The 20,351-nt window shown below is 41.1% G+C and overlaps 1 protein-coding gene and 3 long non-coding RNA genes across 12 annotated transcripts in view; 2 read left to right on the forward strand and 2 right to left on the reverse strand.

Moving 5' to 3' along the window:
- Positions 1–1,024: 1,024 nt before the first annotated feature.
- Positions 1,025–4,027, reverse strand: LOC149979070 (uncharacterized). Its single transcript, XR_016484870.1, has 2 exons — positions 3,814–4,027; positions 1,025–3,629 (listed from the first exon to the last, which is right to left on the reverse strand). It is a non-coding gene; the product is annotated as an uncharacterized LOC149979070 (long non-coding RNA).
- On the forward strand, positions 1,356–5,528 carry LOC110536957 (uncharacterized). Of its 2 annotated transcripts, none has more exons than XR_002475531.3 (3): positions 1,356–1,663; positions 2,702–3,711; positions 3,826–5,293. It is a non-coding gene; the product is annotated as an uncharacterized LOC110536957 (long non-coding RNA). The 2 variants fall into 2 exon arrangements; XR_016484869.1 differs by having other exon boundaries at positions 1,367–1,652; positions 3,826–5,528.
- A 9,328-nt stretch (positions 5,529–14,856) lies between these two features.
- Positions 14,857–15,105, forward strand: LOC149979071 (uncharacterized). Its single transcript, XR_016484871.1, has 2 exons — positions 14,857–14,946; positions 14,997–15,105. It is a non-coding gene; the product is annotated as an uncharacterized LOC149979071 (long non-coding RNA).
- A 1,952-nt stretch (positions 15,106–17,057) lies between these two features.
- Positions 17,058–20,351, reverse strand: part of LOC110536958 (zinc finger protein 462) — a 71,136-nt gene continuing 67,842 nt past the window's right edge. For all 8 annotated transcript variants that reach the window (XM_090191744.1, XM_036936915.2, XM_036936916.2 and 5 more), the window contains one exon: positions 17,058–20,052. In XM_090191744.1, coding sequence (XP_090047870.1) covers positions 19,824–20,052 — 229 coding nt within the window. In that variant the 3' untranslated portion in view covers positions 17,058–19,823. The remainder of the gene's footprint in view (positions 20,053–20,351) is intronic.

Raw genomic sequence — 20,351 nt, forward strand, 5'->3', positions numbered from 1 at the left:
ACACAATAGACTAACTGGGGAGGTGATTGTCCACAGTCAAAGTCCCGAAATAAGATTATGCTTATATTTGTTCAACTCTACAGCGTTGTGTTCTGTGGGAGTCATAGAGTAGGCTGATACCCAGTGGTGGAAGTAACGAATTACAACTACTCACGTTCCTGTAATTGAGTAGCTTTTCTGTGTACTTGTACTTTTGAGTATTTTTTAAAGGCTGTACTTTTACTTAAGTACATTTTTAATAAAGTACATTTTCAAAACCATCTGTTACAGAGTACAATCTAGAAAACGGATACACATCATGGCAAGCACATAAAATGTGCGCCTTTTGTAGCAGCTAGAACTTTTATTACATTTTTATTATTAACTCAATACAGGAAGTACATGTGGGAACACAAGTATATATGAAAAATATACAATGGACAATTGGGCTAGGGGCGGGGCTAGGGTGTACAATACACATTACACAAGGACCTTAAGGGACATACTGTCAAGAGTCCGTGTGCAGCAGGTAGGGCGGAGTCAGGCGCAGGACACAGAACTGAGTAACAACGTACTTACACTGAAAATCAAAAACAAATTCCATACAGGGAAAAATATTCCAGCTCGACACACCAGAGCGACTACTTAACAAAGAACAAACACACACAAAACCATGTGGGAACCAGAGGGTTAAATAGGGAATACATTATAACTTAATGGAAACCAGGTGTGTACAATCAAGACAGAACAACTGGAAAAATAAACGTAAATCGGTGGCGGCTAGAAAGCCGGTGACGTGGACCACCGAATGCCACCCGAACAAGGAGAGGCACCAACTTCGGAGGAAGTCGTGACACATTACACATACACTTATAATTCCAACAGCTTTTTTGTTAGCAGAGTATTTAATTGTCTTAAAATACAGTTCAATTTATTTTTGTAAGGTAAGAAAATGTGTTTTTTTGTTTGTACATTTACATTTGTGAATATGAAACGTGGCCCAAATAATAATAAAATTAATTACATAAAAATGTTTCAGCTTATTTCTATCGTAGGTAAAGAATCCAAGCGGTATATCTCTCCACAATAGTGTAAGAACTTCATAAAAAATGTGTTCAATTATAAATCTACTGATGGCTTACCACAGTTTTCTTATATGACTACAATGGCAAAAAAAGATGCAACACTGTTTCTTAGAGGTCATTACAAAAGGAACAATTTGAGTTTATGTTTTCCTTAAACTTCTTTATTTTGTAGCAGCTAGAACTGTTCACTTCTTTGTCAGTGACAAGTTACATGACCAGATGGACCAATATAATTCAATTTCACGCGTCGCATAAAAGCGGCCCAATCACAGCTGTGTATGTAAACCAAATGATGATCCGTAGCAGGATTGTGTAACAGTAAAAAAAAAAACGTAGCTACATGCCATGAAAAAAAGGTTGTCTAATCAACTTGAAAAACAAATTGAGCAGGTTCAGGAGACAATACAGACACATACAGAGACAGTGGTCGGGTCTTCTGAAGACCACGAGGAAGGAAATCCCTGACCGCTTCTCAAAAAACACAAGCAGAGAAGAGCAGACAGTGTAACTATGGAATGTAAACTCTGCTTACCAAAGATGGTGGAGGTGGCTGCCTACATTTACTCTGCTTCAAACTTGAGGAAACATGTAAGTTAATGGTACGAAAAGTAAAGTTCTAAATATATTTTATCGCCATGAATGTCGTTTGTTGTGTAGGCTATGTAATGAATGCCAGTTGCATTCAATCTGTAGCATAATGCTAACGGTAGCTAGCTCATCCTGTTGCTAGCTAGTTAGAAGCTAACCCTGACCAATGTCTTTACACAGCTGAAGGAACTATATATAAGCTGTAGTGCGGGCTACTACCTCATTGACATTATGGTGGCTAGTAGCTAGCCATCCTCATAATTTAAGATGTTGGTGATAGCTAAACCCCATTATTTCTATCTCTACTTTGCACATTCTTACACTGCAAATCTACGATTCTAGTGGTTTACTTGCTATATTGTATTTACTTCGCCACCATGGCCTTTTTTTGCCTTTACCTCCCTTATCTCACCTCATTTGCTCACATTGTATATATACTTATTTTTCTACTGTATTATTGACTATGTTTGTTTTACTCCATGTGTAACTCTGTGTCGTTGTATGTGTCGAATTACTTTGCTTTATCTTGGCCAGGTCGCAATTGTAAATAAGAACTTGTTCTCAACTTGCCTACCTGGTTAAATAAAGGTGAAATAAAAAAACGTGAAATTAATAAACTTGTGAAGATAAAATAAATAAATCATTTTGAGACCTGGGATTTGTAGGTGTGTGCATTCTTTTTTGTTTGTTTGCTTATTACCTAGCTATATCTGGTTGGATCACTGGGTTTCAAATAATAGCCAAAAATCATGTTTGGTAAAACTATAGTTCTTATAACTGGGGAAAAGAAAGAACAATATCCATATGCATTTGGAGAGTGACATTATTCAAAACACCTTCTTATAGCTGACAGTCTGCATTTTAACCCCATTGTCATTGTAGATTTTAAAATCCAATGTGCTGGACTACAGAGCCAAAACAAAAATGTTGTCATTGCCCAAATACGTACAGATTGCACTTTAAGTGCTGGTTTAAGTTAATTTGTATAAAACCAAACTGGTCAGGCTATATACATTTTGCCCAGACTGATGCAGTCATTTTGTCCACAGAGGAAACATCCATTAAAGATGACAAACTACAATATGTTCACCTCTGCAACCACATACAAACGAACCAAGGAACTATCAAACACCTCTTCAACTTACAAGCAAGCAATGATGTCTGATGATGGCAGTGGGAGGAGCCAGGTGCATCTCACAGGCAACCGTTGACAAGCTTGTCATTCATTTGATCTGTGAGGAGAGTTGGTAACCACCCTGCATCCTCAATGCAAAGTAATCTCCAGTCCTACTGTTCGTTCAAGAATACATGAAGCTGCCAATCACATGAAGAAGACGGTTATGGCACACCGTGGCAAGGTAAATTATGTTGCCACCACCACTGATTGTTGGACAGCTCATCAAAGGAGTTACATCGTGGTCACATGTCACTGGATAGATGAAGAAACTCTGGTGAGACATTCTGCTGCACTCGCTTGCAGGAGATTGAGAGGTTCCCATACATATGATGTGCTTGTAGGTGCCCTCGATGACATCCATTATGCATACAGGATCAGGGCGAAAGTGGTAAGAACCACAACAGACATTGGATCAAACTTCATCAAAGCATTCAATGTTTTTGGTGAGCAGAGCCAGGCAGTCGAGTCAGCAGACCCGAGACTCGGATGCTGAAGAGCCAGCAGAGCAGGTTGAATACCAAGACACCTATTCCATCCTGGAAAATGACAGTGGCCTAGAATATCAACTCCCTCAGCATCAACGGTGTGCCTGTCACCTGCTGAACCTGATTGCAACAACAGATTCTGCTTTGGCAGAAACAAATAGTGATGGCTACAAAAGTTTGTCCAGGTTGTCTTTTGCCAAATGCCATGTGGAATAAAACGGGGCGGTCAACCTTTAGCTGCTGAAGTTGTAGAGACTGAGTACAAACTGCAGTAGATCCATCCAAATCAAACACGCTGGAACTCAACTTACCTGGCTGTGGAGAGGATCACCGGTATCATACAAGAGAAGTGGGAGGATGCCATAAGAAATGTGTGTGAAGAATTAAAAGTGAAAATGTGAGTAGCAATTCTTTGAATCAATGTAATGTTTTTCCTATTACAGTAATATGTATTGTCCATGAAATGTTAGAATTCTAAGAGGTATTACATTTACCTTACCTTATCTTTCAGGCTGAGCCCGGCAGAAATGTCCTTCTTGAATGTGTACTGCAAAGTTTGGTCTCAGCTCTAAACATTCTACAGTCTGAGACCAACACGGAGTGTGGTGTCAGGAAAATAACCTCACACTCAACGTCAACAAAACAAAGGAGATGATCGTGGACTTCAGGAAACAGCAGAGGGAGCACCCCTCTATCCACATCGACGGGACAGTAGTGGAGAAGGTGGAAAGTTTTAAGTTCCTCGGCGTACACATCACAGACAAGCTGAAATGGTCCACCCACACAGATAGCAACAGCGCCTCTTCAACCTCAGGATTTTGAAGAAATTTGGCCTGTCACCAAAAGCACTCACAAACTTTTACAGATGCACAATCGAGAGCATCCTGTCGGGCTGTATCGCCGCTTGGTACGGTAACTGCTCCGCCCACAACCGTAAGGCTCTCCAGAGGGTGATGAGGTCTGCACAACGCATCACCGGGGGCAAACTACCTGCCCTCCAGGACACCTACACCACCCGATGTCACAGGAAGGCCATAAAGATCATCAAGGACAACAACCACCCAAGCCACTGCCTGTTCACCCCGCTATCATCCAGAAGGCGAGGTCAGTATGTGTGCATCAAAGTTGGGACCGAGAGACTGAAAAACAGCTTCTATCTCAAGGCCATCAGACTGTTAAACAGCCATCCCTAACATTGAGTGGCTGCTGCCAACATACAGACTCATCTTTAGCTACTTTAATAATTAATAATTGGATGTAATAAATGTATCACTAGTCACTTAAACAATGCCACTTTATATAATGTTTACACTACTCATCTCATATGTATATACTGTACTCTATACCATCTACTGCATCTTGCCTATGCCGTTCGGCCATCGCTCATCCATATATTTATATGTACATATTCTTAATCATTCCTTTACACTTGTGTGTATAAGGTAGTTGTGAAATTGTTAGTTTACTTGTTAGATATAACTGCACGGTCGGAACTAGAAGCACAAGCATTTCGCTACACTTGCATTAACATCTGCTAACCATGTGTATGTGACCAATAAGATTTGATTTGATTTGACACGCATATGGCGTGGCTGCTGCCAGTGATCTTCTTACTAAAAACAAAACTTCAAAGGCTGGATGCATCTTGCCAAATGTGCCTACCACTTATCAGAGCCATTCAGAACGGTCTCCAAAAGTGCTTTGGAGAAATGATGGAGTAGCCACAGCTTATTGCTGCTGAAATCCTTCTGCCAAAGTTCAAGACGTCTTGGACTGACAAAGCTGATGTCATCACAGCCGGTATGATTTCTTTACTCCGAATGGTTTTAACCTCATTGTCCATTAATTATATATTTTTGTCTTTGAGTCTTTTCTTTAGTTGTTTTTTGTTATGATTTTTATTTTTTTCATTATTTAAGTTGCATTACAGATGCTGAACAATAACCTTTGCATATAACTAAACTCAGCAAAAAAAGAAACGTCCTCTCACTGTCAACTGCGTTTATTTTCAGCAAACTTAACATGTGTAAATATTTGTATGAACATAACAATATTCCACAACTGAGACATAAACTGAACAAGTTCCACAGACACGTGACTAACAGAAATGGAATAATGTGTCCCTGAACAAAGGGGGGGTCAAAATCAAAAGTAACAGTCAGTACCTCAGACCTTGCATATTCCAGGATGAGATAGTAAAAGCTTTGTGTTCCATAGTGTCTAGTGTTGCCATTTGTGTGGTTTAGGCCCGGACCATTAGGTGTGAGCAGAGCATGCTGGGCGTCTGGTGCATGCCTCTTGGGTCGCAGGATGGGGCTTGGGCGGGTGTATTAGTGGAGGTTGGACCTGTTGCTCTACTCAAGGTCTGGGCATGTGCAGCTGCCATGTTGAGGTCCTCGCTGTAGGGGCGGGGGGCATGGGCGGGGGCAGAAGGGCAATAGGTCTGATCTGGGGGTGCCTATATAGGGTGTGGCCAAGGTCTCAGCTCACACACACATTCTGTATTTTTCTTTCTCTCTCTCTCTCTCTCTCTCTGACACACACACACACACACACACACACACACACACAGTTATGTTCTTCTATCCTTGTGGGGACCTAAAATTGATTTCTTTAACCCCTAATTCTATCCCTAACCCTTACCATAACCATTGCCTTTACCTTTACCATAACCCTAACTTTAAAAAGAAAAACTACTTGGGAGTATATACCCACTAGAGACACAGTATAGACCCACTAGAGACACAGTATAGACCCACTAGAGACACAGTATAGACCCACTAGAGACACAGTATGTACCCACTAGAGACACAGTATAGACCCACTAGAGACACAGTATAGACCCACTAGAGACACAGTATATACCCACTAGAGACACAGTATGTACCCACTAGAGACACAGTATAGACCCACTAGAGACACAGTATATTTCTACTAGAGACACAGTATAGACCCACTAGAGACACAGTATGTACCCACTAGAGACACAGTATAGACCCACTAGAGACACAGTATAGACCCAATAGGGACACAGTATAGACCTACTAGAGACACAGTATGTACCCACTAGAGACACAGTATGTACCCACTAGAGACACAGTATAGACCCACTAGAGACACAGTATAGACCCACTAGAGACACAGTATAAACCTACTAGAGACCCAGTATGTACCCACTAGAGACACAGTATAGACCCACTAGAGACACAGTATAGACCCAATAGAGACACAGTATAGACCCACTAGAGACACAGTATAGACCCACTAGAGACACAGTATATTTCTACTAGAGAGTATGGACCTACTAGAGACACAGTATAGACCTACTAGAGACATAGTATAGACCTACTAGAGACACAGTATAGACCTACTAGAGACACGGTATAGACCCTCTAGAGACACAGTATAGACCTACTAGAGAGACAGTATAGACCTACTAGAGACACGGTATAGACCCTCTAGAGACACTGTATCGACCTCCTAGAGACAGAAAAATCTACCCCCTTTTTCTCCCCAATTTCGTGATTGCGATCTTGTCTCATCGCTGCAACAGCAGAATGGGCTCAGGATAGGCGAAGGTCGAGTCATGCATTCTCTGAAACATGACTCGCCAAACTGTGCTCCTTAACACCCGCCCACATAACCCGGAAGCCAGCTGCACCAATGTGTCGGGGGAAACACCTTTCAACTGACGACCAAAGTCAGCCTGCATGCGCCCAGTCCGCCAGATGGCATCGCTAGAGCGGGATTAGCCAAGTAAATCCCCCCCGGCCAAACCCTCCCCTAACCCGGACGATGCTGGACCAAACCCTCCCCTAACCCGGACGATGCTGGACCAAACCCTCCCCTAACCCGGACGATGCTGGGGCAATTGTGCACCGGCCTATGGGACTCCTGGTCACGGCCGGTTGTGACACAACCTGGGTTCGATCCCAGGCTGTTGCCTTAGGCATCCTGAGTGGTGCAGCGGTCTATCGTAACCCTAACCTTAAACCAATTCTAACCCTAATTGTAACGGGGGAAATGTCCCCACGAGGGAGAATTTTCCATGTTTAACTATCCCTGGATACAATAACCCCCCCCCCCACACACACACACTCTATCTTACTTCCTCTCTCTCTCTCTCTTTCTCTATCTCTCTCTCTCTCTCTCTCTCTCTCTCTCTCTCTCTCTCTCTCTCCCCCCCACACTCCCCTGTTTCATTCTGGTCCAGTCATTGGATAGCGGTGCCTTAAAGCATCAGGATTCCTTCTATCCCTCTCCGTCTGTCTCTAGGGGTCGTCAGTCTGCTGTCGGCCCCTCAGAAGTGGTGAGCTTCAGAGATTACTACTCCTGATCCCCCATGTCTTGGAGATATTTTTAAAGATGATGTTAGACCTGTGAAATACTAAGCTGAGAGTAAGACTTTGATTTGGACGTAGTAAGAAAAGAAACTCAACGCTTAAACGAGGTGGTTTGATGAGCGACTCATTGACGAATAACAGCTGTCTTTTAACACTACAAGTATATTATATTCTAAAATGCCAAAGGCTACTTTTTAATTAGTCATTTATTATTATTATTATTATTTTATTTTTTACATAGGCCTACATTTCCCCACTGTTTCTGTGTCCCAAATGTATCCGTTGTCGTTTATCATGTACACGACTAGCAGTCTTGCGTTCCTCTGGGATTGTGGTTCGGATCAGTTGAACTCAGTTCCACAGAGTTGATGAGCGAGATGTGAATGAGTGAGAGAGAGAAGCCATGATCATGTAATGGGTGGAAGGGTGGAACACAGAGTTGCAGACCACTGGGATGTCGCCTCACTCCAGAGCTATTTCCTGTGGACAAGCTGTTTTGACAAATATGGGCTGCTCTGAGTGTAGACTCTCCATGGCAACCATCCAAGAGGACAGCCTACATAGAGCATGGTAAAATCAAATGCATTTTGAGTAAAACTATGATAGATATTGACATCAACAAGAGGCAGAGCAGAAGCGGTCAATATGGGGTTGAGACTGGCATATCTAGTATTGGTATTTGGTTCATCAAAATATTAGAAGGGTTCAATGAAAGTCCTGTATTTAAGGTTGATATATACTTCAAAGTGCACAAGACTTCACTCTCATATCTTACTATCACTTCGATAAGGTCAGGTCAGTTGATGTGATCATGTCGCAGTAAAAAAAATGTGGCAGTGGTGTTTGCACCAAAGACGAGTAGCAAACAATGGCTGTTTAATACAAACAGATAGTTCTAAGAACTCTCGCCTGTCCAAGAACAGCTCATATTTCTGGTAGCTACAGTACTGGCTGTTGTCTTTGTCCTTTCTCTCTCTCTTCTCTGGCCACTCTCTCAGACAGATAAAGAGGGAGCCCCAGCCTGGCTTTGTCCGTTGGTTTCAAAGCCTAAACGACTGTCTGTCACATTCTTTTATTTGAGACTGGAGGTGAGGGATTCAGGCTTGCGTCCCAAAATGGCACTTTATTCCCTACACAGTGCACTACTTTTGACCAGAGCACCTATGTACCCTGGCCAAAAGTAGTGCACTAAATAGGGGATAGGGTGCCATTTTGGATGCACCCTCACTACGCCTTCTCCTGTCAACCTTCTCTTTGTCCTCTGCTGCCCAGGGGTGGCTGCATCCCTCCACTAACACAAGATTGACGATGCATAAAGACATTTGATCTAACAAAAGATTGCCACTGTCTCTGACAGACACATTCAAACAAGCCACGTGTACTACCACAACTACAGCAAATAAAAGGTATTTGGTATTATTATCCATGTCTCGGCAATCATCCAAAAACAATAATTACACTCAAAGGTGATGAGAACTCATGAGGGTTGGGATGAGTAAATACTATGTAAATAATGAATGATCAGTGCAAGGAATTAAAATGTATTGGCTGGCATAGCCGTGATTGTGAAACACTTCAGTATTATTTTATCTCACTGAATCACATCTGTTCTGCCCTTGAAAGCCAAGCATTCATTTTTGCTAATTGCTTTCCTGGGAGCTTGCTTACCTTTATTTGACTATGCAAGTCAGTTAAGAACAAATTATTATTTACAATGACGGCATGCCGCAGCCAAACCCAAACCCGGACGACGCTGGGTACTCCCTATGGGGCTTCCAATCACGGAATGGAATCGAACCAGGGTCTGTAGTGACGCCTCTAGCACTGAGATGCAGTGCCTTAGACCGCTGCACCACTCAGGAGCCCCTTAGAGCTTATTCATTTACGATTCATGACATCTGTCGTGATAAGTATACTAATAGATACGCCTGTACAAAGTGCTGTTTTTGGAGTGTCAATAACCTGAAACAATGGTATGGTGTCCTATTCAAAGTATTGGGTGGATTGACCTGGAATTTCTGGGAATTTGTGACAATGGAGAATATACTGATCCTGTGGTGTCAAAAGACACCATATACAGTGCCTTGCGAAAGTATTCGGCCCCCTTGAACTTTGCGACCTTTTGCCACATTTCAGGCTTCAAACATAAAGATATAAAACTGTATTTTAAGAATCAACAACAAGTGGGACACAATCATGAAGTGGAACGACATTTATTGGATATTTCAAACTTTTTTAACAAATCAAAAACTGAAAAATTGGGCGTGCAAAATTATTCAGCCCCCTTAAGTTAATACTTTGTAGCACCACCTTTTGCTGCGATTACAGCTGTAAGTCGCTTGGGGTATGTCTCTATCAGTTTTGCACATCGAGAGACTGACATTTTTTCCCATTCCTCCTTGCAAAACAGCTCGAGCTCAGTGAGGTTGGATGGAGAGCATTTGTGAACAGCAGTTTTCAGTTCTTTCCACAGATTCTCGATTGGATTCAGGTCTGAACTTTGACTTGGCCATTCTAACACCTGGATATGTTTATTTTTGAACCATTCCATTGTAGATTTTGCTTTATGTTTTGGATCATTGTCTTGTTGGAAGACAAATCTCCGTCCCAGTCTCAGGTCTTTTGCAGACTCCATCAGGTTTTCTTCCAGAATGGTCCTGTATTTGGCTCCATCCATCTTCCCATCAATTTTAACCATCTTCCCTGTCCCTGCTGAAGAAAAGCAGGCCCAAACCATGATGCTGCCACCACCATGTTTGACAGTGGGGATGGTGTGTTCAGCTGTGTTGCTTTTACGCCAAACATAACGTTTTGCATTGTTGCCAAAAAGTTCAATTTTGGTTTCATCTGACCAGAGCACCTTCTTCCACATGTTTGGTGTGTCTCCCAGGTGGCTTGTGGCAAACTTTAAACGACACTTTTTATGGATATCTTTAAGAAATGGCTTTCTTCTTGCCACTCTTCCATAAAGGCCAGATTTGTGCAATATACGACTGATTGTTGTCCTATGGACAGAGTCTCCCACCTCAGCTGTAGATCTCTGCAGTTCATCCAGAGTGATCATGGGCCTCTTGGCTGCATCTCTGATCAGTCTTCTCCTTGTATGAGCTGAAAGTTTAGAGGGACGGCCAGGTCTTGGTAGATTTGCAGTGGTCTGATACTCCTTCCATTTCAATATTATCGCTTGCACAGTGCTCCTTGGGATGTTTAAAGCTTGGGAAATCTTTTTGTATCCAAATCCGGCTTTACACTTCTTCACAACAGTATCTCGGACCTGCCTGGTGTGTTCCTTGTTCTTCATGATGCTCTCTGCGCTTTTAACGGACCTCTGAGACTATCACAGTGCAGGTGCATTTATACGGAGGCTTGATTACACACAGGTGGATTGTATTTATCATCATTAGTCATTTAGGTCAACATTGGATCATTCAGAGATCCTCACTGAACTTCTGGAGAGAGTTTGCTACACTGAAAGTAAAGGGGCTGAATAATTTTGCACGCCCAATTTTTCAGTTTTTGATTTGTTAAAAAAGTTTGAAATATCCAATAAATGTCGTTCGACTTCATGATTGTGTCCCACTTGTTGTTGATTCTTCACAAAAAAATACAGTTTTATATCTTTATGTTTGAAGCCTGAAATGTGGCAAAAGGTCGCAAAGTTCAAGGGGGCCGAATACTTTCGCAAGGCACTGTATATCTGATTGGAAACAACAGATGCACTAAGTGGAAATATGATCCATAACAACAAACACAATATACCGTTATCTGATAACTTTATTAACAAGTTAAAAAAAGACAATGAATTACAATATTTACAGAATATCCAGAGATCAAATGGAATACAATTGTAAACAATCATTCTAGGCCCACCTTTAGGAATCAGATTTTCACAGGAGAAAAGGCAAAATGGAGAATCTAAAGTAGTAAAACTATAGAGAACAGTCTGAAGAGAGGAGAGAAACGTAATGAAGACAAAGTAAATATATATATTATATATATATATAATATATATATTACACACACACATACAAGTATCCAGTGTGTTATGACGAGCAGGGATTAAATTGGGAGGTGGGAGGAAGGGGTGTGACCAACAACCAATAGTCCCACCACCTTCAGGGTACAGTGACAGTTCAATAGATTTATATGAAAAATTTAGCAATTTTGTGGGACAGAGAGACAGGACAGTTTCATCACCTTACAAAATCCATATTTAACCCCTGGTTTTAAGTGGAGCGGCTGCCACTTTAAAAGCTTATTTCCTCAAACAAACATTTCTCTAACGGGTTAATGTTTAAAAAGCTAGGCTAGTCCTTTAAAAGGAAAATAGGACAAGGGGTAAAAGACTCAGCACCCCCCCTCCCCCCTGCCCCCCAAGTTGTTTTTAAAGGTACAAAAAAATAACCGATATTTCTTATCAACCAGACGTTGTACAACAGCTTATTATTAACATTTTGATTTGGGAGTCTGAAAAACACTCCAAAAGGTTTTTATCTTTAGATTTTTTGTTTTATTTATTTGTTTAATTTGAGACCAACACCTAAAGGAAAAAGGTTAAAGTATCCTTTCTGAAACACCACAGTTTCAAACACTTAACAAGCAGTTTGTTTTCTCTATACACGGCTGCATGTCACATACGTACATGCAGGACACCCTATAGGGGAACTGGATTCTATCAGAGCCATATATACATTAATACTGTATATATATATATATATGTCTCTGGGTTCTTCCCCCTATGCAACAATGGTTCTTTACCCAGGAAAGACATTTGTAGCAAACATAGCCAGCTAAATATTTTGGTACCAAGAAAACATTTTTTTTTTTTCTGTCATTTTGATGGCTCAAATGAGTTATACCAATAACTGTCAATCACTTTGTATTGTATAGTTTTTTTGTATTGGTTCCAACCAACCACTGTTGGAAAGAAAACATTTGTTTTGATGAAGCTTGAAATAATTGCTATTCATAATTCTAATAAGGCTTTGGGGTATTTGAGCAGCAACTTCTAACATATACAATCTCTGCCTTGTTTGTCAAAACAGCCTAGTCTAAAAAGAAGCATACAGAAGAGCAGGCTCTCCTAGTTATCTCCATCAACAATGACATAATCATAGAATACAGCACAAATGCACTGGAGAACATTAGTTAAACACCCCAGTGTTCTACTTTCACATTGCTGGTCAGTCACATTTAAAATCATTTTTCTTTAGCATACAAGTTGGTTGTCTTTCAAATGCTGTCACAATTCTCTATTGATGAGGTGAATTAGCTGCTTACGTCATGCTATTTTCCCCACATTATTCCCTCTATTGTCTTCTGACGTTGAAGATATATATATATATATATATATATATATATATATCACCAGAGTACAGTGTAGCTCGCTATCGATAGACAAAATAGCAAGGGAACTTAACCAATTAAGTCAAGCTGCTGGTTATCATGTTGTGGGAACACGGTTGTGTCAGTTCACTTTCAAATGTCAAAATCTCAACTGTCAGAAGTTGAACTATAGACAATAAATGCAGTTATAAAGAGTGGAAGTGATGGGAATGCCTAAGGCTGAAGGCATCACATCATATTCAAGGAAACCATATTAGGGCAAAAGCCAAGACAATATTCTAAAAGTTGGATATATACTATAGATAAATAAGGTGCAACTATTCCTCAATGAATTATTCTACTTGATTTACACAATGCTAAACAAAAAAACGACTGTAAAGTTATCATTCGGGTCAAATCACAGAAATGTCCTACTGTTTTACAGCTAGTATAGATGGGTGAAGAGTGACACGTTGAGAAGGCATATCTAGGATCAGGTCCACATAATCGTCTTCATTATGATCTAAAAGGCTAAACTGACCCTAGATCAGCACTCCTACTCAGAGACACTTGAATACAGGCACAGGTCAAGAAGAGTCATCTCTCATATACTGTCCGTCTCTCAACATCATGAAACCGACGGCAGTCAGCTGCTCACAGTATATCGTCCTCCACTGTCCGTGTCCCCATAACGGGCTCAAACCAGCGACCATCCTCCTTGACAACGTACCGGCCGATTGAGCTATACAAAAGGATCCAATTTGATGGCTCCATCGACAACATTTCAAGCTAGCTGTGGAGTGACCTTACGGCACATTCTTAACTCTGTGACAACGACAACACTAGACGATGGGATTATTAGGATACGGAAATGAGGATCTGGATGGTAGCAGTGAGGTTAAAGGTGGGTCAGGGATTAAATGGGGGTCAGTGAGCTGAATGTGTTACCCCATACAGGAGGAGGTTAAAGGGGGGTCAGTTAAATGTGTGACACCATACAGTAGGAGGTTAAAGGGGGGTCAGTTAAATGTGTGACACCATACAGTAGGAGGTTAAAGGGGGGTCAGTTAAATGTGTTATCCCATACAGTAGGAGGTTAAATGGGAGTCAGTTAAATGTGTTATCCCATACAGTAGGAGGTTAAATGGGGGTCGAGGTGAAGGGGGATCAGGGAGCAGGAGGAGGTTAAAGGGGGATCAGGGAGCAGTAGGAGGTAAAGGGGGATCAGGGAGCAGTAGGAGGTTAAAGGGGGATCAGGGAGCAGTAGGAGGTTAAAGGGGGATCAGGGAGCAGTAGGAGGTTAAAGGGGGATCAGGGAGCAGTAGGAGGTTAAAGGGGGATCAGGGAGCAGTAGGAGGTTAAAGGGGGATCAGGGAGCAGTAGGAGGTTAAAGGGGGATCAGGGAGCAGTAGGAGGTTAAAGGGGGATCAGGGAGCAGTAGGAGGTTAAAGGGGGATCAGTAGGAGGTAAAGGGGGATCAGGGAGCAGTAGGAGGTTAAAGGGGGATCAGGGAGCAGTAGGAGGTTAAAGGGGGATCAGGGAGCAGGAGGAGGTTAAAGGGGGATCAGGGAGCAGTAGGAGGTTAAAGGGGGATCAGGGAGCAGTAGGAGGTTAAAGGGGGATCAGTAGGAGGTAAAGGGGGATCAGGGAGCAGTAGGAGGTTAAAGGGGGATCAGGGAGCAGGAGGAGGTTAAAGGGGGATCAGGGAGCAGTAGGAGGTTAAAGGGGGATCAGGGAGCAGTAGGAGGTTAAAGGGGGATCAGTAGGAGGTAAAGGGGGATCAGGGAGCAGTAGGAGGTTAAAGGGGGATCAGGGAGCAGGAGGAGGTTAAAGGGGGATCAGGGAGCAGGAGGAGGTTAAAGGGGGATCAGGGAGCAGTAGGAGGTTAAAGGGGGATCAGTAGGAGGTTAAAGGGGGATCAGGGAGCAGTAGGAGGTTAAAGGGGGATCAGGGAGCAGTAGGAGGTTAAAGGGGGATCAGTAGGAGGTAAAGGGGGATCAGGGAGAAGTAGGAGGTTAAAGGGGGATCAGGGAGCAGGAGGAGGTTAAAGGGGGATCAGTAGGAGGTTAAAGGGGGATCAGGGAGCAGTAGGAGGTTAAAGGGGGATCAGGGAGCAGGAGGAGGTTAAAGGTGGGGTCATAGAGTAGGTTATATATCTTTAAAGAACCCCTTGTTTGGAACTTCCATGGTGTCAAAGGTGCTTTGATACATACAGTGCCTTCAGAAAGAATTCACACCTCTTGACTATTTCCCACATCTTGTTGTGTTACAGCCTGAATTTAAAATGGATTAAATGTAGATTTTTTTGTCAATTGCCGACACACAATACTGAATAATGTCAAAGTGGAATTACAGTACTAGTCAAAAGTTTGGACACACCTAGTCATTCAAGGGTTTTTCTTTATTTTTTTTACTATTTTCTACATTGTAGAATAATAGTGAAGACATCAAAACTGTGAAATAACACATATGGAATCATGTAGTAACCCAAAAAAGTGTTAAACAATTCAAAATACATTTTATATTTGAGATTCTTCAAAGTAGCCACCATTTGCCTTGAAGACAGCGTTGCACACTCTTGGCATTCTCTCAACTAGCTTCATAAGGTAGTCACCTGGAATGCAATTCAATTAACAGGTGTGCCTTGTTAAAAGTTATTATTAGGTATTTAAAAGGTATTTCATTCCTTCTTAATGCGTTTGAACCAATCAGTTGTGTTGTGACAAGGTAGGGGTGGTATACAGAACATAGCCCTATTTGGTAAAATACCAAGTCCATATTATGGCAAGACCACCTCAAATAAGCAAATAGAAATGACAGTCCATCTTTACTTTAAGACATGAAGGTCAGTCAATTCAGAAAATGTCAAGAACTTTGAAAGTTTCTTCAAGTGCAGTTGCAAAAACCATCAAGCGCTATGATGAAACTGGCTCTCATGAGGACCGCCACAGGAATGGAAGACCCAGAGTTACCTCTGCTGCAGAAGATAAGTTCATTAGAGTTACCAGCCTCAGAAATTGCAGCCCAAATATATGCGCTTAGTGGGACTATCATTTGTTTTTCAACAGGACAATGACCCAAAACACACCTCCGTGATGTGTAATGGCTATTTGACCAAGAAGGAGAGTGATGGAGTGCTGCATCAGATGACGTGGCCTCCACAATCACCCGACCTCAACCAAATTGAGATGATTTGAGATGAGTTGGACCAAAGAGTGAAGTAAAAGCAGGGGGTGATTGTGGAGGCCACGTCATCTGATGCAGCACTCCCATCACTCTCCTTCTTGGTCAAATAGCCATTACACATCTAGGAGGTGTGTTTTGGGTCATTGTCCTGTGCTATAGTATATGTGGGAACTCCTTCAAGACTGTTGGAAAAGCATTGCAGGTGAAGCTGGTTGAGAGAATGCCAAGAGTGTGCAAAGCTGTAATCAATGCAAAGGGTGGCTTTGAAGAATCTAAAACATATTTTGATTTGATTAACAGTTTTTTGGTTACTACATGATTCCATATGTGTTATTTCCATAGTTTTGATGTCTTCACTATTATTCTACAATGTAGAAAATAGTAAAAATAAAGAAAAACCCTTGAATGAGTAGGTGTGTCCAAACTTTTGACTGGTACTGCACGTTGTTAGAAATGATTTGAAATGAATAAAAAATGTCAAGCTGAAATGTCTTGAGTCAACAAGCATTCAACCCCTTTGTTATGGCAAGCATAAATAGGTTCATGTTACATAATACGTGGCATGGACTCACTCTAGTGCAATAATAGTGAATCATAGTAAAAAAACATGATTTTTGAATAACTACCTCATCTATGTACCCCACACATACATGTAAGGTCCCTCAGTTGAGCAGTGAATTTCAAACACAGATTCAACCAATGCCTCACATAAAAGGGCACCTAATAGTAGTTGGGTAAACAAAAGCAGACATTGAATATCCCTTTGAGCATGGTGAAGTTATTAATTACACTAATTACACCCAGTCACTACAAAGATAGAAGCGTCCTTCCTAACTCAGTTGCCGGAGAGGAAGGAAATCGCTCAGGGATTTCACCATGAGGCCAATGGTGACTTTAAAACAGTTACAGTGTTTAATGGCTGTGATAGGAGAAAACTGAGGATGGATCAACAACATTGTAGTTACTCCACAATATTAACATAATTTACAGAGGGCAAAGAAGGAAGCCTGTACAGAATAAAAATAATCAAAAACATGCATCCTGTTTGCAATAAGGCACTAAAGGAAAAAAGCAAAAAATGTGGCTTTTTTTTTTTTTTTTTACATTTTTTGTCCTAAATATAAAGTGTTATGTTTGAGGCAAATCCAATACAACACATTACTGAGTACCACTCTGAGTACCACTATTTTCAAGCATAGTGGTGGCTGCATCATGCTCTGGGTATGCTTGTAATTGTTAAGGACTGGGGAGTTTTTCAGGATAAAAAATTAATGGAATGGTGCTAAGCACTGGCAAAACCTGGTTCAGTTTGCTTTCCACCAGATACTGGGAGATGAATTCACCTTTCAGCAGGACAATAACCTAAAACAAAAAGCCCCATCTAGACTTGAATTGCTTACCAAGAAGACTGTGAATGTTCCCGAGTGGCCGAGTTACAGTTTTGACTTAAATCTACCTAAAACTTTATGGAAAGACCTGAAAAGGGTTGTTTAGCAATGAACAACAACCACTTTGACAGAGCTTGAATGATTTTGAAAATGATAATGGGCAGATGTTGTACAATCCAGGTGTGGAAAGCTCTTAGAGACTTACCCAGAAAGTCTGTACTCGCTGCCAAAGATGCTTGTATCTCCAACAAATTGACTCAGGGGTGTAAATACTTACGGAAATTAGATATTTCTATGTTTAATTTTCAATACATTTTCAAAAAAATCTAAAAAACATGTTTTCACTTTGTCATTATTGGGTATTGTGTGTAGATGGGTGAGAAAAAAATAATATTCAATACATTTCGAATTCAGGATGTAACAACCAAATATGGAATAAATCAAAGGGTATAAATACTTTCTGAAGGCACCTAGGCTTCAAAATTGAATTCTCCAATTTCAAACATGTTTTGGGGAAATGTCACCCACTCTTTCTTTAAACAAAATAAATATCTTAGTTCAGTAGACGTGAACTAGGACTTAACCTGTGGAAACTGACGATTTGACCTGAATGTATGCTTTTTACAGTACCATTACTATTGGTTACCAATATATTAACATCTATTCTATGGGACCAGTGACTCATTTTAAAGTTCAGCCATTTACATTTTTTTGGGATGTAACACAAACGGTGATGTATATAAACCCTGGATTGCTGATGCTATGTATTGGCCAATGAGAGGCTTTGAAGCCACCGGTCGGCCATATTGGCACTCCACAGAAGAAGCAGTCCATAGAAATGAATGGAATTCTACAGTATTACAATATAATGATTCAAGGTCAAAATTAAATATATTTAAGTATTTTTGTTGCTGTAGTAGGGAAAGTAACATTTGCACTTTCAAAACATTATACTTTAATGAAAATGTTTTTATATATATATATTTTTTCAAATTTTATTTTTATGTTTAGCTCACATAATATAATAACAAAAATATGCATTAACATGTCTGTAATATACTGAACAAAAATATAAATGCAACATGTAAAGTGTTGGTCCCATGTTTCATGAACTGATATAAATTATATGTTCCAAATGCACAAAAGCTTTTTCTCAGATTTTTTTTTACATCCCTGTTAGTGAGCATTTCTCCTTTGCCAAGATAAACCATCCACTTGACAGGTGTGGCATATCAAGAAGCTGATTAAACAGCATGATCATTACAGGTGCACCTTGTACTGGGGACAATAAAAGGCCACTCTAAAATGTGCAGTGTTGTTACATAACACAATGCCACAGATGTCTCAAGTTTTGAGGGAGTGTGCAATTGGCATGCTGTCTGCGGGAATGTCCACCAGAGCTTTTGCCAGAGGTCCACCAGAGCTGTTGCCAGAGAATGTTATGTTAACTTCTCTACCATAAGATGCCTACAAGGTTATTTTATAGAATTTGGCAGTACGTCCAACCAGTCTCACAACCGCAGACCACGTGTAACCACGCCAGCCCAGGACCTCCACATCTGGCTTCTTTACCTGCGGCAGCATCTGAGACCAGCCAACTGGACAGCTAAAGAAACAGGAGTATTTCTGTCTGTAATAAAGACATTTTGTTGTGAAAAATTCATTCTGATTGGCTGGGCCTGGCTCGCCAGTGGGTGGCGCAGGCTCCCAAGTGGTTGGGCCCTGCCCAGTCGTGAAATCCATAGATTAGGGCCTAATTTATTTATTTAAAATGACTGATTTCCTTATATGAAGTGTAACTCAGTACAATCGTTGAAATTGTTGCATGTTGCATTTAGATTTTTGTTCAGTATAGAATAAACATGGCAAAAACAAATGTAGACTTTATAAATGCATTTCTATAGCTTCCAAAATATTTTTTCAACGGTGGGGGAGTTCCAAGATGGAGGCGCGGTGGCTTCAACACAATGGTGGGGGAGAGCCAAGATGGAGGTACGGCGGCTTCAAAACAGCGCTCCCTGTCAGTCATCTAGTGTATATATAAATCATTGAACACAACCTATTGTTTCCAATATGTTACACTTAAAAGCTAACAATGCTCCAAAAGGTGACAATTCCTTTGACTTAGTTTTTTATGTTTACATCTTTTTTTTTGCAGCCTATTTTTGATACCCAACCCAACATCAATATCCATACAACCTAATGTTATGGTCTCTAGCACAGTGACTACAATGTTAGGCCACAGTTCTCTTCTCTTCCATCTCTTCCTATAGGTCATTTTTGGTCTCAAGTATTTCTTTGTCTTCCTCATTCTGATTTTTACTACTCTGTGATAGGTCAGAGGCATATCCTCTCTCCACCTCCATGCCGTTGCTGGATAGGTCCATCCCTCTATCGGTCATTGTCACGACATCCAACGAGCCAATAAGAAGCTGAGCTGAGGTTTCTATTGCTGGAGTGGTGCTAGTGTCTGTTGTTCTGCTGTTGGTAACAGTCCTGCATGGGGATGAGAGGGTGAAAGGTCAGTGTCCATCACCATAGGAACATACTGGGGGAAAACATGCCGAAGGAAGAGGCTGAGAGGGAGGGAAAGAAGTAGGAATGGAGAGAGAGACGGGAGAGAGATGGGACAGGGAAAGGAGAAGAGAGGGATGCAAGATCTTAGTAAACAAAATTATGTTGAAAATATGTCTTTTAGACATCTAGTTGCTGAATCAAAGTTGAAAATATGTATTTTCCGGACTTTGAAAATACATATTATACAGGGCATTGAAATCGGGTGCATTTCAGGTGCG

Source organism: Oncorhynchus mykiss, chromosome 12 (genome assembly GCF_057628025.1).
Source record: "Oncorhynchus mykiss isolate SJ-2025 chromosome 12, ASM5762802v1, whole genome shotgun sequence".
In the NCBI taxonomy this organism is placed as follows: domain Eukaryota; kingdom Metazoa; phylum Chordata; class Actinopteri; order Salmoniformes; family Salmonidae; genus Oncorhynchus; species Oncorhynchus mykiss.